This window comes from Macrotis lagotis, chromosome 4, assembly GCF_037893015.1.
Source record: "Macrotis lagotis isolate mMagLag1 chromosome 4, bilby.v1.9.chrom.fasta, whole genome shotgun sequence".
NCBI classification, from domain to species: Eukaryota; Metazoa; Chordata; class Mammalia; order Peramelemorphia; family Peramelidae; genus Macrotis; species Macrotis lagotis.
Genome location: NC_133661.1, coordinates 112,970,173 through 112,998,151, shown reverse-complemented (window position 1 = coordinate 112,998,151; position 27,979 = coordinate 112,970,173). Strand labels below are relative to the sequence as shown.

Sequence of the window (27,979 nt, the reverse complement as noted above, 5' to 3'; positions counted from 1 at the left end):
CTTGTATGCATTTTCTTTTCATCTCTGTTTCTCAGTCTGAAGCCTTCCTGATTTTCTCCAGTTGCTGAGGTGTTCTAATTATAGTTACTTGTGTACATACTGTATCCTCTACAATGAGGAAGGTGAGTATGGGTTTTTTGATTTTTATATCCCCAGTACTGGGAACACTATTTTAAATAAATAAATATCCAATGAAAATCTTAAGAACTTTCCTTTAAGGCACTTAAGAGTTTGATGCATCATCTCATTCCTTTTGGTAGAGAGCCAGAATTGTATATCCTTCTGTGGAAATAGCAACAAAACCACATGATGTAGCAGAAACTCACACTCTTCTTGGCTTTTTAAGTTATTAGTTGTGTAGTCATTGAATTCATTTATCCTCTCTGAACCTTCCTGAGTTTCTATGTCCAGAATTTGAATGATACTTGCACTATCTATTTTACAAGGTTGTTATAGGGAAAGTTGCCAAATGCTTCCTATCTACCTCCCCTTAAAGAGTCCTTCACAAATGTGAATTACTTATTAGGATACCCACTCCCAAGTCTTTAGTTGTTAATCATACTTGCCTTTGAATCCCCTCTTTTTCGATTGGTTCCTATGACTGTCTCATTTTACATTCAAGATGATTTGTATCAATAAAAGTGTTATTGAAATTTTAAAAAAATCTCTAAGCTGATATCTTAGAAAATTTCTAAGATTTCCCCTGATAACAGAATTTAATGGTTATGGGGTACAGCAGATATTTCTTACTAAACTTTTCAATATAAAAGAGAAATAACATCATAATCAAAAACATTAAATTCCTATCTGTACACAGTACTTATGGAAAATGAGCAGTAGCTTTATTTCTCCAAGTTTTATCTCCTCTTTTCAAGAAAAGCAGATATTATTATTTATTGGTTCAGACCTTTCTGACTTTTTTTTATCTGCAAAGGAACTTCAGTTATGGAAACTACTCTCTTTAATGCAGCCTGGTCACTCATCTTGTAACTGGGAGCATCCAAGGGTTAAGCGACTTGCCCAGGGCTAGGCAGCCGGCCAGGGTCTATCACACCAGGGATAGTCCACCACAGCACACTGCCGTTGGTTTTAGTAGAGGTTCTTCGACAAAAGATGGCCCCTGCCTTTGTGGAGTTTACGGTCTCGTAGCCACCAAAACGGAAAAGTCAGTGACAGAGGTGACTTCAGGAGTCTCGATGGTCGTTGGCGGACACACGGTCAAAGACGCCGGCGCTGCAGATAGGGAAAGGAAGCCTAAACTGTTTAAAACATCAATACCACGCAGAGGAATGAATGAATGGATGGAGAGTCTGCTGGGATGGAGCTCCAAGGGGGAGGGCAGCGGGGGTCCTCACAGAGACGGAATCGCGGTCCCTTGGCTTGCGTCTGAGCCCCGAGCGCTCCCGGGGGGCAGCACTGCCCCAACGGCCTCCAGATCCCTGCCCGGTGGAGGCGGGGCCTATTGTCAGGCCACGCCTTCCCACCTGTGACTGATGGAGATGGCAGCCAATGGTCGCGCGGAGAGCGGGCGCTGGGGCCCCGCCCCCAAGGGCGCCCGGCGGCCCCGCGGCGCCCCACTGGCAGACTCGGCAGCGGCGGCGGCCTGGGTGGACGGGGGCGCCGTGCGCAGGCGCGGAGTCCGGACCTCGTTGCTGCCCCGGTCGCCTCAGGGCGTCGCACCCACGAACTCCGCTCGCCGTCCCGCCGGAGTGCCCGTCAGTGCCAGCCTCCGCCCCCCGCCCCGGCCCCCGCCGCCGCGATGGCTGAGCTGCGGCCTAGCGGCGCCCCCGGCCCCGCCGCGCCCCCGGCCCCGGCCCCGGCCCCGGCCCCGGCCCCCGGCCCCGCCGCGCCCCCGGCCTTCGCCTCGCTCTTCCCCCCGGGGCTCCACGCCATCTACGGCGAGTGCCGCCGCCTCTACCCCGAGCAGCCCAACCCGCTGCAGGTCACGGCCATCGTGAAGTACTGGTGAGCCCGGGGCGGGGGGCCGGGCGCGGAGGGGTTAACCCCGCGGGCGGGGGAGGGGCCCGCGAGGCGGGGGTGAAGCTTCGGCGCCCGCGGGGAGCCGCGGGGACTGAAGGGTTAACCGAGGGGGCTCCGGAAGAAAAGGGGGTCCTGGGAGCGGGGGGGGGGGCCGCAGCCCCCTCCGGGGTGGGGGAAGGGAGGGCGGGCGGGAGCCCCCTCCCCTGCGTGTGGAAGTGGCCGGCCGGAGGAGGAGAGCCCGGGAGAGCCGCCCCGTGAATTTAAATAAAGTTGAAGGAAAAAATTGTGCGTGAGCTTTAAGGTGCCATCCCCGGGGGCACCGGGTGAGGAGGAGCCGGTGCTGGAGGCCCGGGCTCCCTCGCCTCACCGCTGACAGGTCGCTCAAGTGCGTGGCCCCAAGGCAAAGTGTTGGACTTGCACTCCGAAATTTCTTCAAAGCTCCGAATTCTTTGGTTTTTAAAAGACGATTTTTTTAAATTGCTCCAAAGCATAAGGGCGGGGGGGGGGGGGGGGAGAAGGGGGGGGTGTTTGACCATAAGAAAATAGCAGGGTAGAATGCTTGAAGGGCTGTCACATGACTCCAAAGGGTACAGATATTGGGGAGGCCGGGAGAGTGGAAAAGCAGTGAATTCCCATTTTAAGGAAAAACTTTGTAATAGTCTCCAAGAGATATTATCTTAGAGGGGAGGCATATAATTAAATGACCCCTGAAATCCCCCTCTGACTCCTATTCTGTAATTCTTCCATCACACACAAACTGGTAATGATGGGTGGGTTCTGGAAAGGAGACTGTTGTCTCAGCTAGAAGATGTACCACGTAGGTACAAAAGTTTTTTTTTTTTTCATGGCTTGTAAATACTGCTTTAAGGAAGACACCCTTTGGTGTCCATGGAGCCTTGGGGCTGAAAGAAGGGGCAGATCCCTGGAAACTGACCCCTTGAGAAAGCTGCTCTTTTTGTGGCTCTGGAATCAGTTGATTGGAAAAAAAGGGAAGTTGGGTAAAGTGAGCTGCATTTCTGAATCATTTGGCCTATGATTTTCCATTTAGGGACTGAGCTCTTCTCCCCAAATATCCTTACATTTCCCTTTAAATGCCACTGTGCAAGTCACACTGGCTAGTGGATTTCCATGCTGGAACAAGTGGTCTGCAGCAGGGCAGGCTCAAAAGTTGGCTAAGCAACAGATAAGAAGGCTCCAGTATTTGCAGTATCTGTTCAGGCAATTATAGAGTGCAGAGGATGGAGCACTGGCCTTGGAGTTAGAAGTATGGGAGTTCAAATCCAATCTCAGACACTTGAAATTACTAGTTTTGTGACGGTAGGCAAGTCACTTAACCCAGATATTGCCTCGAATCCAGGGCCATTTCCAGTTGTCCTGATTCCCTTCAGTCCACTGGACCTATCAACACTGGACTCTGGAGGAGGAGAATGGGTCTGGTGACTTATTAGCACAGCACTCCCCTCATTCAAATCCAATTCATGCCACAGCATCACCTCCCTGATGTTATGGTAAGTTCTTCAAGAATGAAAGATAAACATCATTAGAATACTGAGAAATGGTTCCTGAGGTCACCCAGCTAAAGAAATGTTAGGCAGGATTTTAACCTAGATCATCTGACTCTAAATCTAAAACCTTACTCTTTTTCTTGGTGTTTTTTTCTTTTTTTTTTTTTTTTAGGTTTTTGCAAGGCAGATGGGGTTAAGTGGCTCGCCCAAGGCCACACAGCTAGGTAATTATTAAGTGTTTGAGGCCAGATTTGAACCCAGGTACTCCTGACTCCAAGGCTGGTGCTTTATCCACTGCACCACCTAGCGCCCCCCCCCCCCCCTTACTCTTTTTCTTAAAAGACCCTTTTGCTGTTCCTCAGACAAGACATTTTATCTCCAAACCCTGGCCATTTTTACTGGCTGCTTTCCCATGCCTAGAATACTCTTTCTCCTCAATTTGTATTCTGGGTTCTCCCAAAACTCAGCTAAAGTTCCAACTTCTGGAAGAAGTCCTTAATGAATACCTTGCTGCTGAGGCCATCTCTGGTTTATCCTATCCATAGCTGGTTTGTGCAGATTTGTTTGCATGTTTTCTCTCCCATCAGATTTCAAATTGCTCTATAGCAGAGATAGGTTTTTTGCCTGCCCTTGTATCCTCAGCACTTAGCAAAGGGCTTGGCAGATATTAGACATTTAAATGCTTTTTTTTTAAAAAGAATTTCTCAAGGCAAATGGGGTTAAATGGCTTGCCCAAGGTCACACAGCTAGTAATTATTATTAAGTATCTGAGGCCGGATTTGAACTCAGGTACTCCTGACTCCAGGGCTGGTGCTCTATCTACTGCGCCACCTAGCCACCCATTTAAATGCTTTTTCACTGGTACCCTATGCTGCCCTTCATACCCATATGAGTTCTCTGGTAACTTAACAATTTAAACTGTGCTTTCATATTCTAATGTATGTTGTGATTGATTTGAAGTTCTTAATGGGAATCACTAAACTTAGTACTTAAGGACTTCATTCAATGAGATTTCTGAGTAGGATAGTATTACAGGAGGAAGAGGACTTGGTTGATTCATATGGAAGTGCAAATATTTTTCTTACTCTGTTGAACCAGATGTGTATAGAATGTATAGAATAAAGCCTGAAGAAAAGACTGGAACCAGATTTGAGAATATTACTTTTTTTCTTCAAGTGTGTATGTGTTCAGAATTAGGCTTGCTTACATATTTTGTAAAGAACACTTTGTTCAATTTTTGGGGGAGACCTAAGATTAAATAAGACATTCTTTGACTTTATGGAGCTGCCATCTGTGCATTGCCATTATTTTCTCAATTTCTGTTTGAGGGCAACCCCATCATTTTAGTCACCCTGGTCCAAAACTTCAGCATCACAATCATCATCATCTTCACCCTCATCTCTAATTAGCTGCCAAATCATTTTGAATCTGCCTCAATATTTCTATCCATCCTTTTCTTTCCACTCAAATGACTGATATCATAATTCAAGCAAGTCCTTATCACCTTAAACTTGGCTATTGCACCAGTTTTCTAAATGGATTTCCTAGTTTCCAATTTTTTTTAGTTTCCAATCTTTTCTGTTTCTACAATATTCTTCCTGACCATTTCACTTTACATACTCAAGAAATTTATGGCTTCCTGTTGTCTCTAGGATAAAATAAACTGCTCAGTTTGGCATTTAAAACCATTTATAATCCGGCTCCAGATTTCATATTATTCCTGTTCACGTATCCTACATTTCTGTCAATCTAACCTGATTGTCCTTCCTCAAAATCTTGCACTTTCTTGTCTCTGTGCCTCTCAATAGCCTGTGGCTGTTGTATATACCTAGAATTCATTCCAACTACACCTTGGCTTCTTAGAATTCTTAGGTTCCTTCAAGGTTCAGCTAATGTGCCATCTTCTTTGGAAACCCTTTTCTCATCCTCCAAATTTCTTAGAATTCCCTTTCCTTAGATTTTTCTCAAGTATTTTTTTTTTTCCTCCACACATCACATTCATCACAGTGGTATATAAGCTTCTTGAGGACAGAAATTTTTTTTAATCTCTGTATCTCTAGTGCCTAGCACATAGTAGTAGTGGGTGCTTAATAAATGATATTGGATTGGATTGTTAACCAACTTATGACTTTTCTTTAGAGAGGGACTGATATATAGTGTCTAATAAAAGGGTCACACAGTACCCTGATATAGAATAGCTATTTAAATGCAGACCCTTAAGAAGGATTAGCTTAGTAAAAGATTGGCCTTTTTGGAATAATTGAGATCCAGCCAGCAACCCTAGGATTAGAATTCCATTCCAGCTGTTATTTTATTGTGTGATTGACTTACAAGTTTGCATTTGATCCTGACTATGTTTGGTTGTGGCTGGGACTTGCTTTCTGGTTACTTTCTCCACAGTATATGAGTGGTCCTTGTGCTAGTGATTTCCCTGGCTGAAGGCCAGGATGTCTGGTGAGCAGGCAGAGAAGGTAGTGAAACACAAATCCACAATAGCAGTCTGGGTAGTAGAATCTTGGGACTAACTTAGTGCCTGGCAACTAACTTTCAGCATGCACCTGAGTGTTTCAAGTTCCCCTCTCCATAGCAAACATGGGAGATATTTTGAATCTTTGGATAAGATCTTTTAAGTGCAAAATATTTTTTTCCACAAGCTCATCTGCTTCCAATCAGGGTCTCTTGAGTAGCAGAATAGAACATACTATTCTTGGGGCCAAGGTTAGCTTTGGTTTGACTTTTGGTCATATAGTTTGAATTTTAAGGACAACCCCAATATCTATCCCTTGACATGAATCTCTTGTGAGGAGTGAAGAAAATAGGATTAGAGAAACAATTGAACTGCTGAGAATTGGAGAGATGAAAACTGATGTGACTTCAGGTTTGGGAATTAATTCACAACTGAAAGCTGGAGTAGGTAGAGAGGGGCAATAGCTGGGCACATACTGTTTTTTTAAACATCAAATGGTTATAAGGATTAAATGAAGTAATATTTTCTTTAAAAAGTGTGTGTGTGTGTGTGTGTGTGTGTATTTGTTTATTAATAAAACCCTTTACTAATTCTCAAATGATTTGTAAATATCAGCTATTAGTGCTTCTTTCTTGACCCTGTAAGGATTTTTCCAAGAGCTCTATTTCTACTTTTTTCTTAATCCTATTGGTTTTGGTATTAATGAAATGATTTTAAAAGATAAAAGAGAGGGTAGAAATGGTGGTGTGCTTGCTTGTTTTCTATTTTCCTGTGCAGAACAGAAACTGTTTGTATTAAACCTGCTGTGTATCACAGAAACTCTTTCCTAGCCCACTTAAGTAAAAGAAGTAAAAGTTTCTGCAGAGAATATATGGTACACTCTTATGGATATACAGAACCCAATCAACCAGTTTTAAATGGCATTTCATTACTAACTAGGGTCTGCCCTGATCATTTACAATATGTATTTTTTATGAACAAGTTTTTTTTTTAAATGAGATGATCTTTCCTTCAACATATTCATTGCACTGATACCATGTGCTCAAGGAAAGACTAACTGTTGGCCTTAGAAGGCAATTTCAGTTAAGTTTGTGCTTGTCAAAAAGACATTTCCCCATAGATGTTAAACATAGATGTTCTTTAAAGAAAAGTCCATTGATTTTGTAAAGCATTAATTACTGTCTAAAAGTCCCTGATTGAATTAAATCCTTAGACTTAGGTGATGACTATGGTTTTTCCTCAAATGCTTTTCTGTGTGTGCCAGACTGTGGGAATTTGTGGTGAATTTAATGGGCTCCTCTGAGGCCAAAATTCATTTTATGTTCCATCTCTACCTTTGAGCATCCAGTCACATGAACAGTGTCTTCCAGATGCAGACACTTACCATGTTGAACTCAGCATGGCCTTTACTGTAGTTTTGTGTGGATAGTTGAGTTATATCAAGTTTGGTTTTTTATTCTTTGCAATGATAAAAGACCGGCTTTGGTCTATAGGGTGCAGGCTGCAGACTTTCAGCTTGTTTAGAATAAAGCATAATTAACTTAGGGCTCAATATGGTCTTTCAGGAATTACCCTCCTGAAGAGGAGAGAGTGTAGTGCAGACCCTTAGCCCTGGAACAAAAAGAGGATTTAGAATATTGTCTCCCAGAGTTCCATTAGCTTTTCAGCAGTGATTGATTGAATTCTACCTAAAGGATGCATGTATTTATTGCCTTGAAGCTTCTTGCCATGTTTACAGGCATAATGAAAAATAGGTAAGTCATTCCAGTATTACTAACCATCTGTAATTCGGGACATGGAAGCATGATGTACATTTGAACAATTGCTGTTTACTAGCTGTGTGACCTTGGGTAAGTCTCTGAACCCTGACTGCCTCACATCCAGGGCCATCTCCAGTCATTTTGATTCATATCTGGCCATTGGACCCAGATGACTCAGAGGAGAAAGTGAGGCTGATGACTTAGCACAGCACCCCTCACTCAAATCTAACTCATGTGCTTGTCATGGCATCACCTTCCTGATGACCTGATCTTCTTTGAAAATGAAGGACAAATATTATTACATCTGAACAGTGGTTGCATTTCTCAAAGGGACCCTGTTCATTGATAGTGGGAGAAAGATTTTGGAAGTTAAAAATTAAGTAGTCCTCATTATTTCTTGGTCTCATTTGTCAGGTTTTATTGTCAGGTGAAGCTGATAGTCACTTAATCAACAAGCATTATTGAATATTATTTGCTTGATGGTGTGAATACAAAACCAAAAGCAAAACAGTAGCTCATATTCTAGTTTGGGGACAGCATACCCAGATATCTATAAAGGTTTCATGAAATATATATCAAACAGAAATAAATTAACCAGGGGCAACTAGGTGGTGCAATGGATAGAGCACCAGTTCTGTAGTCAGGAGGACCTGAGTTCAAATTTGACTTCAGATACTTAATAATTACCTAGCTGTGTGACCTTGGGCAAGTCACTTCACCCCCAATGCCTTACAAAAAAAATTACGGCAGTAACAACTGTGGAGACCTAGATTAGTGTCTTGCAGAAAGTGACTTTTATTTATTTTTACAATTTTTTCCCCCTATTCTTGCTCCCCCCCCTCCAGAAGGTAATTAGTCTTTACATTGTTTTCATGGTATACATTGATCTAAGTTGAATGTGATGAGAGAGAAATCATATCCTTAAAGAAGAAAAAACAAAGTACAAGAAATAGAAAAATTACATAATGAGATAACATTTTTTTTTTTCGAAATTGAAGGTAATAGTCTTTGGTCTTTGTTCAAAATTTCTCTGGATACAGATAGTATTCTCCATTGCAGACAGCCCAAAATTGTCCCTGGTTGTTGCACTGATGGAATGAGCTAGTCCATCAAGGTTAATCATCACCTCCATGTTGCTGTTAAGAGTGTACAATGTTTTTCTGGTTCTGCTCATCTCGCTCAGTATCAGTTCATGCAAATCCTTTCAGGCTTCCCTGAATTCCCGTCCCTCCTGATTTCTAATAAAACAATAGTGTTCTATGACGTACATATACCACAGTTGGTTAAACCATTCCCCAATTGAAGGACATTCACTTGATTTTCAATTCTTTGACATCACAAACAGGACTGCTATGAATATTTTTGTGATGTTTTTACCCTTTTTCATAATCTCTTCAGGATATAGTCCCAGTAGTGGTATTGCTGGATCAAAGGGTATGTACATTTTTGTTGCCCTTTGAGCATAATTCCAAACTGCTCTCCAGAAAGGTTGGATGTATTCACAGTTCCACCAAGAATGACTCTTTAAAAAAAAATTACTTAAAGCAATGGGGTTGAAGTGGCTAGGTGGCACAGTGGATAGAGCACCGGCCCTGGAGTCAGGAGTACCTGAGTTCAAATCCGACCTGAGACACTTAATAATTACCTAGCTGTGTAGCCTTGGACAAGCCACTTAACCCCATTGCCTTGCAAAAAAAAAAAATCCAACAAAACAAGCCCCTAAAGCAATGGGGTTAAGTGACTTGGCCAAGATCACATAGCTAAGCAATTATTAGCAGACTGAGGTTGGATTTGAACTCAGGTCGTTCTGACTCCAAGGCTGGTGCTCAAGCCACTGCTCCACCTAGCTGCCCCCAGAAGGGGGTTCTTAAACCCGAGTCTTAAAGGAAAGGATTCCAAAGGATAGAAATTTGGAGGAAGAGCATTCTAGACAAGACGGACAGCCATGTGTGAGAAGCAGTAAAAAGATTACTGTCACTGGACCTTAGAATGAGTGGAGGGAAGTAATGTATAATAAGGCTAGAAAGGTAGGATGAGACCAGGCTAAATCTGAAGGATAATAGGAAACCATTGGGATTTATTGAGTGTATATGTGTTGAAGGCATTTAGTAAGAGGGTCAGAATTGCATTGCTTTGATGTTGACTGTACTGATGAATTAGACTAGGTAGGGCTTGGAGGCAGGGATATTAGGAGATTGTAGCTTTGGTGCCATGTGAGTGGATAGAAGGTAATTTATAGTAGAGGTGTCATGGGGATAAAAATGACAAGATTTAGTAACTTATTGGATATTTTTTGTGAGTGAGAAGTTGAGGATATTTAGTCTAGGTGACTAGAAGGGATAGTGGTATCTTAAACAGAAATGTGGATAGTTAAAGGGAAAGTAGGTTTTGGGCTAAAGATAATGAGTTTTGTTTTGAATATATTAAATGAGAGGTGTCCACGAAACATTTTGGAATGTCCAGTAGAAAGGTGGAAATCCAGAATTAGGGACCAGAGAAAGTATATTTAGATCTGGGACTCATTTGATAATGATAGATAATGATTAAACACATGGAGGTTAGTGAGGTTAACAGGTGAGTGTGTATGTAAAAAAAAAAAAGAAACAAGGTCCATAGACAGAGCCTTGGAGTCCATCTGCATTTGAGGGTGTGACATGGATAATGTTCCAGAAAAGGATTTTGAAAAGCTATGGTCAGCAGGTGAGAACATTATTACAAAAACTTGAGAGGAAGGTACATCCAGGAGAAGAGGGAGGTCAGTAGTGTCAGATACTACAGAGAGGTCAAGAAGAATCAGAATTAAGAAAAGATCATATTTTGTAGGCAAGATGATTGGTAATTTTGGAAAAAAAACAGTTTTAGTTTCAGAGGTGAAGTCAGAAGGTAGACTTCAAAGAGTTAAAAGAATGAGCAGAAAAAGCACCAATTTTAGACAGTCTTTTTAAGGAGTTTTGCTGAAAAATTGAGGAGAGACATAGGACAATCCCTAGAAACTAGAATGCAGAAGATTTTAGAAGAGTGAGATAAGAGGAAGAGGAAGCACCTAGTATAGATGGCTTTTTAAAGAAATTTAGTTGAGGAAGGTATAAAGAAACATAGAATGATAACTTAGTGGGGAAGATAGGGTCTCTTGCTAACTTTTTAAGAATGGGAGAGACTGGTAGTGTTTGTATGCAGCAGGGAACCAGTTCTAGATAGAATTGGCATTTTAGAAAGAGGGAATGAATGATAGTGGGGGCAATCTTCTGGAGAAGGAATAGGATCAAGGGAACATGAAGAAATATTGACCTTGGTGGGGAGAAGTGCTGCCTCATCATTAGAGGCTATATAGTAAAGGAGAAAGTTAGTAGGAGATGATGTAAGATGTAAAGAAATTGTGAGATAAGGTGAGAAGAGGGAATCCAGTCTTGTCTACCCCTTCCTGATCTCATTTGGGGTTTTCTTGGCAAAAATAATAGAATGTTTTGCCATTTTTCCCTTAGCTCATTTTATAGATGAGAAAACTGAAGCAAACCCCAATAACTGACTTGCCCAGGGTCACATAGTTAATAAGTGCCTGAGATCAAATTTGAACTCAGGGCGATGAGTCTTTCTGACTTAAGGACCTGTAGCAATTGCTCCACTTAACTGCTCAAAGGGGACCTCACCTGATTTCAATTTTCTTGGTAAAGTGTGAGGTGAAGTCATTAACTGATAGGATAGGGGAAGAATTTGATCTGGGAGATGAGAGAAAAGAAAGTTTGGAATAGCTACTGTGGTGAATAGGATAGTCAGGAGTATAAGGATTGCTTTACTGCAGTGAGGGCCTAGTTGAGATCAGAATAAAAAAAACAAAAATATTTTAATAGAACCAATGGCTTGATTGGCTGTCTGCCTCTGTTTAGTTGCACATGAGTAAAAGCAAAGGAGATGAATGAAGGGTTTCATGAGAAGTCTGGCTTTTCTGGCTGCAAAGTATGTTCTTTCCTTTGTTTAGTTATCCACTTTTCATTGACTTTTCTCCTTTCTGTATCTTGCAGGTTGGGTGGACCAGATCCCTTGGACTATGTTAGTATGTACAGGAACTTGGGAAGCCCAGGTGCAAATGTCCCTGAACACTGGCACTATGTTAGCTTTGGACTGAGCGATTTATATGGCGACAACAGAGTCCATGAGTGAGTATGTGCCCACCTACCCATTAACTTCTTTCTTAGCCTTTGGCTTAAACTTGTGTCCTGTTTTCTGAGACGCGACTCCACTGAAGCAGCATTGACATTGTCTTGTAGAATTAGCACCTCAAAACTTTTTTGAAGCAACCAGAAGTTGGACTACAAGAATTTTCCTTGTGGACCCATTGTGTCGGTGCTCTGGTGCCAGAGATTTCATGAGTTTTGGAGTAGATACTATGTGCTAGATGCTTCCAGAGTTTGTGTTTTCTGAAAAAAAAATCAGATTTTTAGAATTACTTACCTATTTGCTTGTGATCAGTCAGTACACATTTATCAGGCATCTACTTTGTTTTTGGCACTGTGTTGGGGGTGGGGGGAGATACAAATATGAAAAAGAAAGATAGTCCCTGTTCTCAAGGAACCCTCTAAAGGGGAAGACAGTTCTCAAAAAGAAACTTGGGAGGAAGGGAAAGTACCCAAGTACTTTTTGTACCAAGTACTGTCACAGGGCAGGGAAAGCAGAGGAAATGAAAGTGATGGAGAAGTCTGGAGAAATGTAGCCAGATAAAAAAATGAAGATATGACTGCCCTCTCAGTAAGGATGGAGTACCAGGTTAGAAGGTACTGATGGAGGTTTAAGTAAGAAGAGCTGATGTGATCTTCCAGGACGATGAGGCTCCTGGGGACATGAAAGAGATGTCCAAAGGAATACAACTAGGTGAGAAATGAAAAGAAGAGAAGGATAATGATGACAGTAGAATAGATTCCTTTAGATGAGTTAAAAATGCAATACATTGAGAAGATGGAAGTCAGTAAGATTTTGCAGCTGATTAGATGTGGGAATTGAGAAGATGAGATCTAGGAATGGAACTCTTATTAAGCTCTTTTAATGTACTTAGCTCTGGTAATGCACAGAGAAAATAAAATAACCTCTGTACTCAGAAGAATTCACATTCTAATTGGAAGAGACAACACATAGAGAAAAGTTCAGCTGCAAGATTGATAGGAAGGCACCCAACCCAGTAAGTTAGATGCACCTTAGGGTGCACAGACACAACAGATGGCAAGGTAACAGAAGTCTTTAGGTTGCACTGTTGGGAAGGGGAAATCCTTATAGGATCTGGGTATTCAGATATCAAAGATGTGGGTTCTTTAGGGGAAGGATAGTTCTTGAATCAGGGCCCAATGGATAGTCTCCAGGTTGAAGAATGATTTCCCAAAGTTTTGTATGGGCTTCACTCTCTAGGAGTCACATAATGTTCTTTGATACTTGTTGAAAGAGAAGAGTCAAAGCTGAGTCCCAAGATTTCCAACTTAGATGACTGGAAGGATAGAAATGGCCTGATTGAAAATAGGCAATTTTGAAGGAGGGTTTAGAGAGAAGATAGTGAGTTTTGTCTTGGAATATGTTGAGCTTGGAATGCTAAAAGAACATTCAAGCAGAGATGGTTAGGAATTGGCAACCTGAGATAGGAGAGAGGGAGGAAGGGAGGTAATAAAAGAGAGGAAAATGGGCAGAATAGAAGCAGCTACATTCAAAGAGACTTAAATCTAGCCTCTGACACTTAAATAGCTGTGAGATAGCCTCTCTGTGTTGTCTTAATTTATTCATCTGCAGATGATCGTAGCACCTACCACCTTGGTTTGTGAGGATCAAATGAGATAATATATAAAGAAGTACTTTGCAAACCTTAAAGTTTAAAACCTTAAAGATCCATATGTTAGCTAGTATTACTTGATCTTGGTCTTAATCCAAATCTCTACTGCATAGTGGTAATCTGGGGGGAAGAAAAATTTGAAAAAGGATTTTATCCTTTTGATTGCTGCTGCTTTGATTGTTTAATCAGGAATGCTTGTGTAATCCTCTACTTTATTAAATATCTATTTTTTCTCTTGTAGGATTATACTTTCTTTCTTTTTGCAAAGCAATGGGGTTAAGTGCCTTACCTAAGATAACATAGCTAGGTAATTATTAAATGTTTGAGGCCGAATTTGAACTCAGGTACTCCTGACTGGCCCTGAGGCCAGTGTTTTATCCAATGTGCCATCCACCTGCCCCTATACTCAGTTTTGCTGGCTAGGTTATTCTTGAATGTAAGCCTAAATTCTTTGCTTTCTTGAATTTCATATTCTAAGCCCTCTACTTCTTTCTTTCTTTTGCTAGCTCCTAAATCTTATGTATATCCTGACTATGGTGCATAGAATCTGAATTGTTTGTTTCCAACTGCTTTAAAGTATTTTCTCCTTGACCTAGGAGTGCTGGAATTTAGTTATAACATTCCTGAGTTTTCATTTTTCAATCTTTTTCAGGTGATCACTGGATTTTCTTAATTTCCATTTTGCTTTTTGGTTCTAAGAAATCTTTCCTTTATAATTTCCTGAAATATGAAGTCTGGGCTCTTTTTAAAAATTAAAAAAAATTTTTTATCAGGACTCTCAATTCTTTTTTATTTTTTATTTTTAGGCTTTTTGCAAGGCAAATGGGGTTAAGTGGCTTGCCCAAGGCCACACAGCTAGGTAATTATTAAGTCTCTTTATTAAGTGTCTGAGACTGGATTTGAACTCAGGTACTCCTGACTCCAGGGCCGGTGCTTTATCCACTACATCACCTAGCTGCCCCTCAATAATTCTTAAATTATTTTTCCTTGAATTATTTTCTAGGTCATTTTTTCCCAGTGAGATATTTCATATTTTCTTCTGTATTTTTTTCAGTCTTTTGACATTATTCTCCTGGAGTTATTAGTTTCTACCTGACCAAGTCTAATTAAAAGAAATTATTTTCTTCAATGAGGTTTTGTATCTTTTTTATCATTTGACCAATTCTGATGTTTTTAATGGTAAAGGTATTTTAATTGATACTGTGTGCATGTGTGTGTATCTTTTTTTAATTACTTACAAAGTTTTCAACATTTATCTTTTTGTAAGTTTTTGAGTTCCATATTTTTTTATCTCCCTTCCCAAGACAGCAAAAAATCTGATATAAGTTATACATCTATCATGTTTAACATATTTCCTTATCAGTCATGTGAAAGAAGAAGAAAAGAGCCATGAGAAAAAATTATAAAGTAAATTTTAAAAAGTTGAAAATAGTATGTTTTGGTTTGCATTCAGACATCATAATTTTTTCTCTGGATGTGGATAGTATTTTCCATCATGAGTCTTTTAGAATTGTCCTTGATCACAGAACTGCTAAGAAGAACTAATTCGTCATAGTTGATCATTACATGCTGTTTCTGGTTTTTTGTTTTTTAATAAATTTATTTTTCCAACTACATACAAAGATAGTTTTCAGCATTCCACATTTTTTTTTTAGGTTTTTGCAAGGCAAACAGGGTTAAGTGGCTTGCCCAAGGCCACACAGTTAGATAATTATTAAGTGTCTGAGGCTGGACTTGAACTCAGGTACTCCTGACTCCAGGGCTGGTGCTCTATCTGCTTTGCCACCTAGCCACCCCAAGTTCCACATTTTTCTCCCTTCTGCTCTCCTCTTGACAACCAGTAATCTTAAGTAATACATATATAACTATGTTAAACATATTTCCATATTAATCATATGAGAAAGAAGAATCAGAACAAAAGGAAAATCCAGGGGGGAAAAATGTAAAAGTTTTAAAAATTTTAATTGAAAATAGTATGTTTTATTTGTACTCAGACTCCATAGTTCCTTTTCTCTGTGTGTGTGTGTGTGTGTGTGTGTGTGTGTGTGTGTGTATATATATATATATATATATGTATATGGTATTTTCCATCACTTGTAGAACAAGAATCAGAATAAGGGAGAGAAGGGGGAAAAGATGAGAGGGGTGAAAAACCCATAAATTTTAAAAAATGGAAAATTGTATACTTTGGTCTGTGTTCAGACTTCTTATTTCTTTCTCCCGATGTGGATGGTATTTTCCATCACAAGTCCCTTAGAATTGTCTTTGATCATTGTACTGCTGAGAAGAGTAAAGTCTTTCATAGTGGATCACCACACAGTGTTCCTGTTAATATATACAATGTGCTCCTGGCTCTGCTCACTTTACTCAGCATCAGTCTTGTAAGTCTTTCCAGGTTTTTCTGAAATCCACCTACTCATGATCTCTTATAGAACAATGGTGTGCCATTCATATACCACAGTTTATTCAGCCATTCCCCAACTGACGGGTATCTCCTTAAGTTCCAGTTCTTTGCCACCATACAAAAAGAACTTCTATAAATATTTTTGTATGTGTGGGTCTTTTTTCCTATGTTATGATCATCTTGGGATATAGACTCAATCGTTAGTGGTATTGATGGATTAAAGGGTATGCACAATTTTTAGCCCTTTGGGCGTAGTTCCAAATTGTTCTCCAGAATGGTCAGATCAGTTCACAACTCCACCAGCAGGTCATTAGTGTCCCAGTTTTCCTTTTTGGTCATAATAGCCAATCTGATAGGTGTAACATGGTACCTCAGAGTTGTTTTAATTTGCATTTCTCTAATCAATATTGATTTAAAACACTTTCTCATATGACTAGAGGTAGCTTTAATTTCTTCATCTGAAAACTGCCTGTTCATATCCTTTGACCATTTATCAATTGGGAAATGACTTGTATTCTTATAAAAATTCTCTAAATATTTTGAAAATGAGTCCTTTATCAGAAACACAGGGATAAAAATTATTTCCTAACTTTCTGCTGTCCTTCTAATCTTGGTTGCATTTCTCATTTTTTCCACCTAGTTTTTCCTCTATCACTCTTATTTAATTTTTAAAATTACTTTTTTTGCTCTTTTTTAAAAAAAAATCTCTTTTTTTCAGCTCTTCTAGGAACTCTTGTTGGGCTTGTATCTAACATTATGCATTTTATGCATTTTTTTAAGATTTTGCTTATAGATTTTTTTTGTCTTTTTGTTTTTTTAGGTTTTTGCCAAGGCCACACAACTAGGTAATAATAGTGTCTGAGGCCAGATTTGAACTCAGGTACTCCTGACTCCAGGGCTGGTGCTCTATTCACTGCTCCACCTAACCGCCACTAGATGTTTTCATATAGTTGTCTTCTTGTGTTTGAGCCTTGAACTGACTTAGTGACCTTTTATGATGTTTCTCTTGTTGTTTGCTCATTTTCTCAGCCTAGTCTTTCACTTTGAATTTTAGTTTTTTTTTTTAATTTTAAGTTACAGTTGAGCTCTCCTTATTCTTGGGGAGTCACAGGTTTTAGACTTTTTTTTATCCTCTTGTGTTCACATTTCTGAAGGTCTGTAAGTTTTTGGTATTTCCAAGATGGTGTGCTCCAGGTAGAGGTATGATCACAGTTCTCTGCTTGTTATCTCTTGACTACAGCTTCTTTCCTCCTTGTAACTGTAGCCTGGAACTTAGTAATGGGCAGTGGAGTTGCCAAGTGATGACCATTCCTACTCCCAGTGCTAGCCCTGGGGACCCCAGGAATGACTTTTGACCAGCTGTTCAATCCCTTTATTGTCTATGGGCAGTAAGAACTTCTTGAAACTACTGTAGTTGTTGCTGTCACTCCCTCCAAGATCTGTAGCTAATGTGGCTCTTATCCTAGTACTAGAGATCTTGATTGCCTTAGGTGTCCTTTGCTGGAAAAATGTCTCACTCCAACTTTTTGTTATGTTGCTTTAGAATTTGATTTTAAAACACATTATTTTAAAGTTCCCTAGCTCTTCCCTTGAGCCGTCCTAGGTAATCATTTAAAATGGTGAGATATTCTCTTGATCCAGAGAACCCCACAAAATCATGCAAGTCAAGGGGTTCAAATCTCCAGGTCCACTTCAAGAACACCCGTGAAACAGCTCAAGCCATCAAGGGCATGCACATCTGAAAAGCTACCAAGTATTTGAAAGATGTCACATTGAAGAAACAATGTGTTCCATTCCGTCGATGTAATGGTGGCGTTGGCAGGTGTGCCCAGGCTAAGCAGTGGGGTTGGACACAGTGTCGTTGGCCAAAAAAGAGTGCTGAGTTCTTGCTGCATATGCTTAAAAATGCAGAGAGCAATGCTGAATTAAAGGGTTTGGATGTGGATTCTCTTGTCATTGAGCATATCCAAGTTAACAAGGCTCCCAAAATGAGACGGCGTACTTACAGGGCTCATGGTCGAATCAACCCATACATGAGTTCTCCTTGCTATTGAGATGTTACTTACTGAAAAGGAACAAATTGTTCCTAAACCAGAAGAGGAAGTTGCTCAAAAGAAAAAGATATCCCAGAAGAAACTGAAGAAACAAAAGCTTATGGCACGAGAGTAAATATGACATTAGAGTGCAAATAAAAGTGAAATGGAAAAAAAAATAAAGTTCCCTAGAGGGAAAGGTTGAGAGAATGAGGGAATTGTCCCTGTTACTGATTTACTTGAGAGATTTGTGAGAATCAGTTAATAAGCAAATCAGTTAGCAAAGCGTTTGTTAAATGCTTACTTTGTTGCTGGTTCTGTGCTTAGCTCTGGGATACCAAGAAGCAAATTACATTGTCCCTTCCCTCAAGAAATTCTTTTTTTTTTTAAGATTTTTTTTTTTAACAAGGCAATGGGGTTAAGTAGTTTGCCCAAGGCCATACAGCTAGGTGTATTAAGTATCTGAGGCCGGATTTGAACTCAGGTACTCCTGACTCCAGAGCTGGTGCTCTATCCACTGCACCACCTAGCCCCCCCCCCCCCCGAAATTCTACCAGAGACGATGTGTGAAAAAAATATGCAGACAAGATCTTTGGAGGGTAAAGGACAGATCATCTCAGAGGGGAAGCAATAGAAGTGGGGAAGAGGAGTGTGAGGCTGAGGGTCCCAGTGTGGAACAGGGTCAGGAAAGACCTCTTGGGCAGTAGGTGAAGTTTGAGCTGAGTCTTTAAGGAAGCTAAGGAACAGGAAGTGGATGGGAAGAGAGAATATTCCAAGTATGATTGAGAATTAACCATAGAGTCTTATAGATAGAGTATTGTGTGCAAAGAACAACCAAGAGGCCAGTGATGATGATATTGTAAATGAAAGAGGGGGCTAGGTAAAGTGATAAGACTATGGGAGAATAGGAAGGAGTCAAGTTGTGAGGGACTTTTAAATGCCAAACTATTTTATATTTGATTCAGGAGCTATTGGGTCATTGAATTTGATTGAGTTAGAGGATGACATAGTCAAGTTATACTATTTAGTAAAATCTTTTTGACAGCTGAGTGGATTTGAGAGGAGAAAGATGGAAGGCAGCAATAAAATCAGAAAGCTGCCAATTTTACTGGAGTATAACAGTAAGTAATTCAAGCTTGAGGTGATAAAGATCCATATCAAGTGGATGTTGTACTAATGGAGGAAAGGATTGATAGATGAAAAGGAGAAATGACAAGATTTGAAAACAGTTTGTATATGTGGGGAGAGGTCAAGTAAGGGATTGAAGATGACATCCACATTGTGAGCCTAGGTAACTTAGAAGAATGTTGGCACTAGGGAAATTTAGAAGTTTTTTGGGAGAAAGATCATGAGTTCTGCTTTGAATATGCTGAGTTTGAGATGTGTGTAGGACATCCAGGTCTGGATGTTGATGATTTAAGACTGTAGATTAGAGCTGGATAAATAGATCTGAGAATCATCTGCATAGAAATGATAATTGAATTTATGGGGGCTAATAATATTATTAAGAGAAAAAGTATAGAGGGAGAAGAGAAGAGGGCCCAGGATAGAGCCTGGGGAGATACCTACAGTTAGTAGGCATGACCTGTTGAAGACCCAGGAAAGGAGACTGAGAAAAGAACCAAGAGGACACAGTATTATGACAGCCTCAAGAGGAATGTTCAAGAAAAAGAGACTATTAAAAAAGCTACAGAGAAGTCAAAGAAGAGTGAGGATTGAATAAAAGCTATAAGATTTGACATTTAAGGTAACTCTGGAAGGAGCAACTCAAGTTTAATGATTTTCAGCATGTTTAGAAAAGACAATGAGAGGAAAGGAAGTAGAAGCATCTCAAGAAGATGACCTTCTTAAAATGTTTAGCCATGAAGGAAAGGAGAGGTGAAACAAAAGTTAGTTGGGTTAGATGGGTCTAATGTATTTTGTTTATTTTTTTTTAAAGGATGAGGGAGGACATGAGTATATTTATAGGCATCAGGGATAGGAAGAAAATGAAACTTATTTTGGAGAATGAGGATGTTAATGGGAATTCAAGGTCAAAAAAAGGAAAAAGTTGTCAGCTTTCATGGAGCTTACATTCTATCCAGAGATAAAACATACACGTCTATTTGTGCTTATGTGTGTTTGTGTGTATATGTGTTTATACATGCATATATACATATGGTAGATATATATATATAGGCATATACATATGTATATAGAAGCATATGTGTATACATGCATATATATATCTATACACAGAGAAATCTTAGTATATATAGGAACATATCAGTTGGTGGCATCAAAAAAGGATTAATGTAGGTGATGGTGCTTGAATTATATTTTATTTTTATTTTTTCATTGATAAATTTTTTTGGTTTATTTTATATTATTACAATAATCTTGTTGTGAGAGTAAACATAACCCCCCCCTCCAAAAAAAAAGATAGAATCCTCAAGCATAGTAAAAGAGAAAAAAAGTGTTCAGGTTTCAGTGGCTGTCTCTGGGATGAGTTGCCTTATTTATCATAAGTCCACCAGAGAAATTGCTTCATTATTTCTCCCACAGTTTGCTATTACAAGCTGTATTTCCCTCCATTCTATTCCTCCCCACTCTCATCTGTTCTATTCTCTCTCTTTTCATCCTGTCTCTGTTAAGTGTGTTGTATCTGAGTACCCTCTCCCACAATCTTCCCTCTCATCTATCACCTACTCCTCCCTTCTCTCCCCCATTCCCTCTTATCTCATCCTTCTCATTTTTCTTTAGGGTAAGATAGATTTCTATACTCTATTGTGTATGTTATTTCCTCTCTGAGCCATTTCTGATGAGAATGAAGGCTCACTCATTCCCCCTCACCTTCCTCTGTTCCACTCCATTGTAAAAGCTTTTTCTTACTATTTTATGTGAAATATCTTAGCCTCTTCTTCCTCTCTTTTCTCTTCCTCCAAGTACTTCACTTTATCACCCATTGACTCCATCTTTTTACTATATTATACTGTCATATTCAGCTCCCTCCTGTGTCTTGTCTAATTATGCTCCTCCTGACTGTGCTTATGAATGAGAGTTCATACGAGTTAACAGTATCTTCTTCCCATGCAGGAATATAAGCAGTTCAACATCATTAAGTTCCTCATAATTAGTCTTTCTTGTTCACCTCCTCTATAGTTCACCTGAGTCCTGTACTTGGAGAGCAAACTTTTTGTTCATCTCTGGTTGTTTCAGTAGGAAAGTTTGAAAGTCCCCTGTTTCTTTGAAAGACCATCTTTTTCCCCTGAAAGAGGATGTTCAGTTTTGTTAAGTAGTTGATCCTCAGTTGTAATCCAAGCTCTTTTGCCTTCCAGAATATCATATTCCAAACCCTTTGAGCTCCTAATGTAGATGCTGCTAAAGCCTGTTTAATCTTGACTATGGAGTCACGGTAGTTGAATTGTTCATATCTGGGAGCTTTTAGTATTTTCTCTTTGACTTGGGAGTTTTGGAATTTGGCTATAATATTCCTGGGAATTTTTCTTTTGGAATCTCTTTCAAGAGGGATTGGTGAATTCCCTCAATTTCTATTTTACTCTCTCTTTCTAGGATCTCAGGACAATTTTGCTGTATTATTTCTTGAAAAATGAAGTAGGCTCTTTTCCTGGTTGTAACTTTCAGGTAGCCCGATAATTTTTAAATTATCTCTTCTGGATCTGTTTTCAAGGTCAGTTATTTTTCCAATGAAATAGTTCACATTTTCTTCTAATTTTTGATTCTTTTGATATAGTTTTATTTCTTCCTGATTTCTCGCAGTTATCAGCTTCCTTTAGTCCCATTCTATTTTTGAAGGAGTTATTTTCTTCAGGGAGCTTTTTTTATCTCCTTTTCTAGCTGGTCAGTTCTGCTTTTTAAGACATTCTTCTCATTTGCCTTTTGGGTTGCTTTTTTCCATTTGGCCTAAACTGGTTTTTAACAAATTATTTTCTTCAGGTTTTTTTTTTGTAGTTCTTTCACCAAGATGCTGACTTGGTTCTCATGATTTATCTGCATCACTTTCATTTCTCTTCCCAATTTTTCCTCTATATCCCTTAATTGTTTTTCAAAGTCTTTTTTGAGCTCTTCCATTGCTGGAGCCCATTTTCTATTTTTCTTAGAGGTTTTAGATATAGACTTAGTCATCTTCTGAGTGTGTATTTTGATCCTCCATAAGATCAAAGTAATTTTTTTTATTGTTAGAGTCTTATTTTTCTGTCATTTGCTTGTTTCCTCAGCCTATGACTGATTTACTGCACTTCCAACACTTTTGGGGATATTTGGGACCCCCCCCACAGGGACTTTAATTTCTCCCAAGGTCTTATGAGAGGTTCTTCTGACTGTTCTCTTGCCTGTATTCTGGTATGTGGATGACCAAAGGCGCTCCCTTCTGCCTTGGAGCTGTGAGGAGGGTCTCTGCTTGGTTATGGTAGTATGGTGGCCCAAACTGCAACCTGGATCTGAGTGTGGGCAAACAGCAGAGTTCTTCCCCAGGGGGAGCAGAGAGACCTCTGTAGTCTCCCCAGACCTTCTTACTGTCTGTGGGCTGGGAGTTCTGGTTCTGCTGATTCCTGCTACAGGTTCTCACTGCAGGGCTGCTCTAGGCTGGAGCTCTATTCTGCACTCACTCTGTTGCAGCAGAGTTCTCTCACCACCCCTTCAAGCTATACCTGGTGATCCTTGGGCCTCTGAAACAGATCCAGGTGCCCCCAGAGACCCAGGGACCCAGGGACCCAGGCGCTACACGGGCTGTTCCTGAAAGACTGGAGCTGGTTTGCTCCAGCCTGGCTGTGCTGTGTCTGCTGTGGCTGAACTAAAGCTCTTTTCAACCCCTGTCCCAGTGAAACAGACCTTTCCTGCTGAACTGTTGTTCTTAGACTGGGAAGTTGTCTTGGACTGGGAAATTGTATCACTCAGTCTTTCTGTAGGTTCTGCCCCTCTAAATTTTGGTTAGAGTCATAAATTGACAGCTTTTGGAGTTTTTTGGGGAACGTGTTTCCAGGAATTCCTGCCTTCACACCACCATCTTGGCTCTGCCCCCTCCTTTGTCATTGATAAAATGTTATGTAATACATCAAGGGATCTAAATTGTTTAATAGATATAAAATCAAAGGGGTGTTATTATAATTCTAAAAGATATTTTAGAGGAATGAAGTTAATTTGTTAAAGAATAAGATTGTGTTTCTTGATTCATTAAAATGCTTTCCTGCCTCACCAATCACAAGAATTTCTGTTAATTTAGGGATTGGGACTTTATTTTGCAGTCCCCAAGATTCCCCCCCACCCCAGATCCTGCAGCCCAAGGGTCTGGCTGGTTGCCCTGTGCCTCCATAGCAGGTCCTGCTCCACACCTGATCCTGGTAGAAAGGAGGCAGATGAAATTCTGCAGTTCCGCAAGGTTTGAGTTCACACAGACATGATAGAGATTGCAGAAATTCAGGGAATCCTGAACACAGAAAGGTCCCCTCAAAGTCTCTTTATATTCCATAGCAGTGGTCAGAGGTTTCAGTCTAGATATTGGTCAGGACTCATGTCCTGTATTTTAAGAGTCACTTCAGGGGTGGTTAGGTGATATAGTGGATAGAACACTGGCCCTGCAGTCAGGAGTACTAGAGTTCAAATCTGACCTCAGACACTTAATAATTACTTAGCTGTGTGGCCTTGGGCAAGCCACTTCACCCTATTGCCTTGCCCACCCCCCCAAAAAAGTTGCTTCAGGTTCCTGATGTTACGGGAACATGGGACCCTGCAATTATAGCCACTTGGGAGTGTGCATCATGGGGACTTCAGAGGATGGCCCAGAACCCAGCGTCCTTTAGGCCCTTTGCCCATATCATCAAACTTCATGTCCTAATTGAAGTGACTGGGCTCTTTCCAGTGATGACACACTCTACCTGCTCCAGGGCCTCTCCATAGGTCCACCAACCAACTATGCCCAGGAATGGAGCCTTACCTCAGGCCCAAATCTTGAGGAGATGGGGCTGAGGGGGAGGGGATCTTAGGCCCCAGAGAAGGGGCTTCAGGGACTGGGCAGTTCCCTGGGCACCCCCCCACCCCCACCCCAGACTGCTTTCCCGAGGGCAGACAAGCAGAGGAATCTTGAATTAGATTCTAAAAGGAGAATAATTCTATGAGACCTAAGTGGAGAGGCAGAGGCCCAGAGGAGCACAAAGAGAAGTTCAGGTTGAGGTCTAGAGAGGTAGACCATCTAGAGTCCAGGTGTCCAGTGTAGAAAATATAGAAAGGATACATTAAGTCAGTTGTGAAGGGTTTTAAAAGCCAAATCACGTTTTTTCTTTTATCCTGAAGGCAGTGGGGAGCCAGAAAAGATTATTGAGTAGGAGAACATACAGATGTACACAAGGGAAAATCAGTTTGGCTGTTTTGTGGAGGATGAAGTAGAATGGAGAAGAGACTTTGAGACAAGAGTCATGAATTAGGAAGTCACATGTGTTACCATAGTTCTTCCAGTTTAGTCTGAACCTTCTTTAACCAATTCTGAACTACTAATCGGGTTAATTTAATCAAACTTTCCCCTCATGGGTTTCCTCTGGTTTAGATCTTATCATTTTATTAACCATGTGTTAGTGAGCAAAAGTTTCTTAACTAAACATCCCAGATGATCTCTAGGCCCTTTATTGTGATGTCAGCAGAATGGGAATTGCTCTTCATTGAATTTGGACCCCATGGTATAGTATTAATAACAGTCAAAATAGCTAACAGATGTTAGAGAATGAAATGAATATGTTGGTCTTTAATTTATATTTTTTAATAAGAACCTGCAAAGGTCGTTCAGCACAGCTAGTCCTGGGCTTTCCTGGTGACAGATTTATTTCTAGTTAAAAGAACACCATTTCCTGTGTGATTTAGAAATTCTGGCAGTTCAGCCTGTCTATCACATCCTCAGTTAAGGCCCTGGAATTCCCTTGTTAACTTGAGAGAACTCATTTTAAGAGAGACAACCTTGAATGACCAAAAGAGAACTGACCCCAACCAGAGCCTGTGCTATGATTTGCAAAGCCCTGTAACTTTCAGGACTTTACATTATGATGCTAATAGGATCTGTAAAGACTGTCCTCAGACATTTACTAAATAGTTCTTTATTACAGAAGTTAATGGTATATTTTTAAGTGGTATCCTACAAGACTTCCCCTTTGTCCCAAGGGCTTTCCAAACTTTTAAAAAAAATTTATTTTTTTTTTCCATCCATAAGCACATGTATAATTTTTTATATATTTTTAATTTTTATTTATTTAGTTTTGAATTTTACAATTTTTCACCTAATCTCTCACTTCCCTCCCCTCACCCCCCACAGAAGGCAGACTGATAGTCTTTACATTGTTTACATGCTATACATTGATCAAAGTTGAATGTGTTGAGAGAGAAATCATATCCTTAAAGAAAAAAACAAAAATATAAGGGATAGCAAGATTATACAATAAGATAATGGTTTTTTTTAATTAAAACTTTCCAAACTTTTTACAAAGGATGGTCCATTTAAAATGAGTTCTCATTTAACACTTGTTTCATTGGGTAACTTTTCACAAAAAGCTAAGACCCTGAGATGGTGTGTTCTGACTTCAGTTTTGAAAACTAGGAGATTTTGAATTGTAATTATGACTTTTCTGGTTCTGACAAGATCCTTCAAGGAAGAAAGGGAAAGTGCCCAGATATTCTCTGATGTCTGTAATTTGTCAGCAAGTGGGTAGAGATATGACATTTGAGTCGTGGAACTCTAGGACATGAAGGGACTTGAGAAATCTCATATAGAAAAATCTTCATTTTACAGTGAGATCCAGAGAGGTAGACCATCTAGAGTCCAGGTGTCTCCACTCTTTAATTTTAGTTTTCCTGTTACCTGGACTTCCCTTTTTGTTTGAACCCTTTTATGTCAACTATCAAAGTATTTATAAAACTATGTGTCGGGAGCAATGAATAATCCTTACTACAAAGAAATAAAGAAACTCAGAGGATAAAGGGTCTTTTTGTTTTTCTGCCCCTTTCCCATCATGCTTCCAAAGTCAGCTTCTCTGAGATAGTCCTAGAAGTTATTTCATAGCTCCCATTCACTGGAGGAAATGCTACAAGAGAGCACTTGTTTGATCAGGTGGTTTTATGAGACTAATTCTAAAGTAGTAGATGGGACAGTTTCCAGCTGGGAAAAACCAATGGGGAACACTGATGATTTGCCAGTAGCCCTAAGGCCATCTTCAACTAACTTCAACTAGGAGAAACATTAACCACCACCCTTCCTCTTGAGTTGTGATATGTAGGAACCTGCCAAGCTTGAGAGACATTTGAGTGGAATCTGCTAAATGCTTGCTGAAACCTGTAATACTCTGGTCTTCCTCTCTATGATGGAGTAGCTGTGACTGGGTTGATGGATTCCAGAGGAGCAGATGGGTCAGGGAGACCTTTTGAGAACCTTAGAATGAACTAAAGTCCTAGGTAGTAGCTTCTGGGGTTCCAGTTCATCAGAAACTTTAATATAGGAGTACTTAAGCTTTTTTTTATGACACAGACTTCTTTGGCAGTCTAGTGAAGCCTTTGAATTCCTTCTTTAGAATTTTATTTTTAAATGTAGAGAATAAAACACAAAAGTATTATGAAAGAAGCCACTTATATTAAGCCATCCTTTACTGCACTTTTTTACCTCCTGTATTTAATCTATTAACAAATCTTGTCCTTTCTACCTTTCATAAAATTATATACATCCCATTCTCTTGTTTGATACTGCCCCCACCTTGGTTCAAACCTCATCATTTCATATCTGGACTGTTGTCTTTTCTGTCTCTCTGCCTCAAGTTTCTCCCCACTACAGTCTATCTTCCATGTAGCTCTCAAATTGATTGTATTAAAATTCAGGTCTGACCATGATCTTTCTCCCATTCTTAAAATTTCAGTAACTTCCCATTATCTCAAATATCAAATCCATTGTCAGTCATAACCTTTTATAACTTGACCCCTTCATTCCTGTCCAGTCTTTTTAAAACTTAAACTTTCCCTACTTCCATCCCTGTACTCTCTTCCAGTTCACTAGCCTCTTTACTCTCCTTTAAATTAAACACTCCATCACTGCACTCCACATTTTCAGTGGCTATCACCATGTCTTCAGTTTTTTTTCTCTAATTTGCCTCCTGTCCTCATTGACTTTTTTTTTTAGGTTTTTGCAAGGCAAATGGAGTTAAGTGGCTTGCCCAAGGCACAGGGCTAGGTAATTAGTGTCTGAGACTGGATTTGAACCCAGGTACTCCTGACTCCAGGGCTAGTGCTTTATCCACTGCGCCACCTAGCTGCCCCCCTCATTGACTTTCTGCTCTTGCTAAAATTTCACCTCCTATGAGAAACTTTTCCTGATCCTTCTTTAATACCTATACCTTCTCCATTTTCAATATCTTCAACTTATCTGATCTCTCTCTCTCTCTCTCTCTCTCTTTCTCTTTCACTCTCTTTCACTCTCTTTCACTTATTTTTGCATAGTTTACAGAGCCTTTGCCTGGGATATAGTTGGTATTTAATTCTTGTTGCTTGAAGGGTAGGAATCAGGCCCCCAAGGCGGAATTAGTGCAACTTCTCTCAACTAAGGAAGAGAATTGTTTTATAAACAAACTTTCATTTGGAGCATAATGTAGACTAAAGGCCAGAAGTCTCTTTGTAATTGAAAACTTCATCCAATTATTCCTCTCTTTGCCTAGACAATGACTATAGATATATTCTTGAAAGATCTTATTTATTGGAATGAGTGAAGGTCTCTTTTCTCTTTGGTTTTGCTGTCAACATGAGTCTGATCCAGATAGGTGATTTATTTAAACACTGGTGATAGATTAATTTTCTTGTTTGATATTTATTGTGGCCTTAACTGAAAATGGGAAATGTTGAATGTTTTTTCTAAAAGTGTATATCTTGTTCAGTCTTCTTAACATACCTTTTATCTCTTTAAGTTTTCTCCAAACCCTGCTTTTCCTCTGGCTCACTTAGCTGGAGGGACTTACTCTTGCTCAGCCAGGGAAGACATAATACTGTCCAGTCCTTTTGAGAGAAGAAG

At 39.9% G+C, this 27,979-nt stretch overlaps 1 protein-coding gene and 1 long non-coding RNA gene across 3 annotated transcripts in view; one reads left to right on the top strand and one right to left on the bottom strand.

Annotated features, from left to right (window-relative positions):
* Window positions 1-820: 820 nt before the first annotated feature.
* Window positions 821-1,809, bottom strand: LOC141521348 (uncharacterized). Its single transcript, XR_012477903.1, has 2 exons — window positions 1,356-1,809; window positions 821-1,233 (listed from the first exon to the last, which is right to left on the bottom strand). It is a non-coding gene; the product is annotated as an uncharacterized LOC141521348 (long non-coding RNA).
* The window catches only part of SUFU (SUFU negative regulator of hedgehog signaling), a 208,261-nt gene continuing 181,821 nt past the window's right edge, over window positions 1,540-27,979 (top strand). For both annotated transcript variants that reach the window (XM_074233818.1, XM_074233819.1), the window contains exons 1-2: window positions 1,540-1,965; window positions 11,732-11,866. In XM_074233818.1, coding sequence (XP_074089919.1) covers window positions 1,760-1,965; window positions 11,732-11,866 — 341 coding nt within the window. In that variant the 5' untranslated portion in view covers window positions 1,540-1,759. The remainder of the gene's footprint in view (window positions 1,966-11,731; window positions 11,867-27,979) is intronic.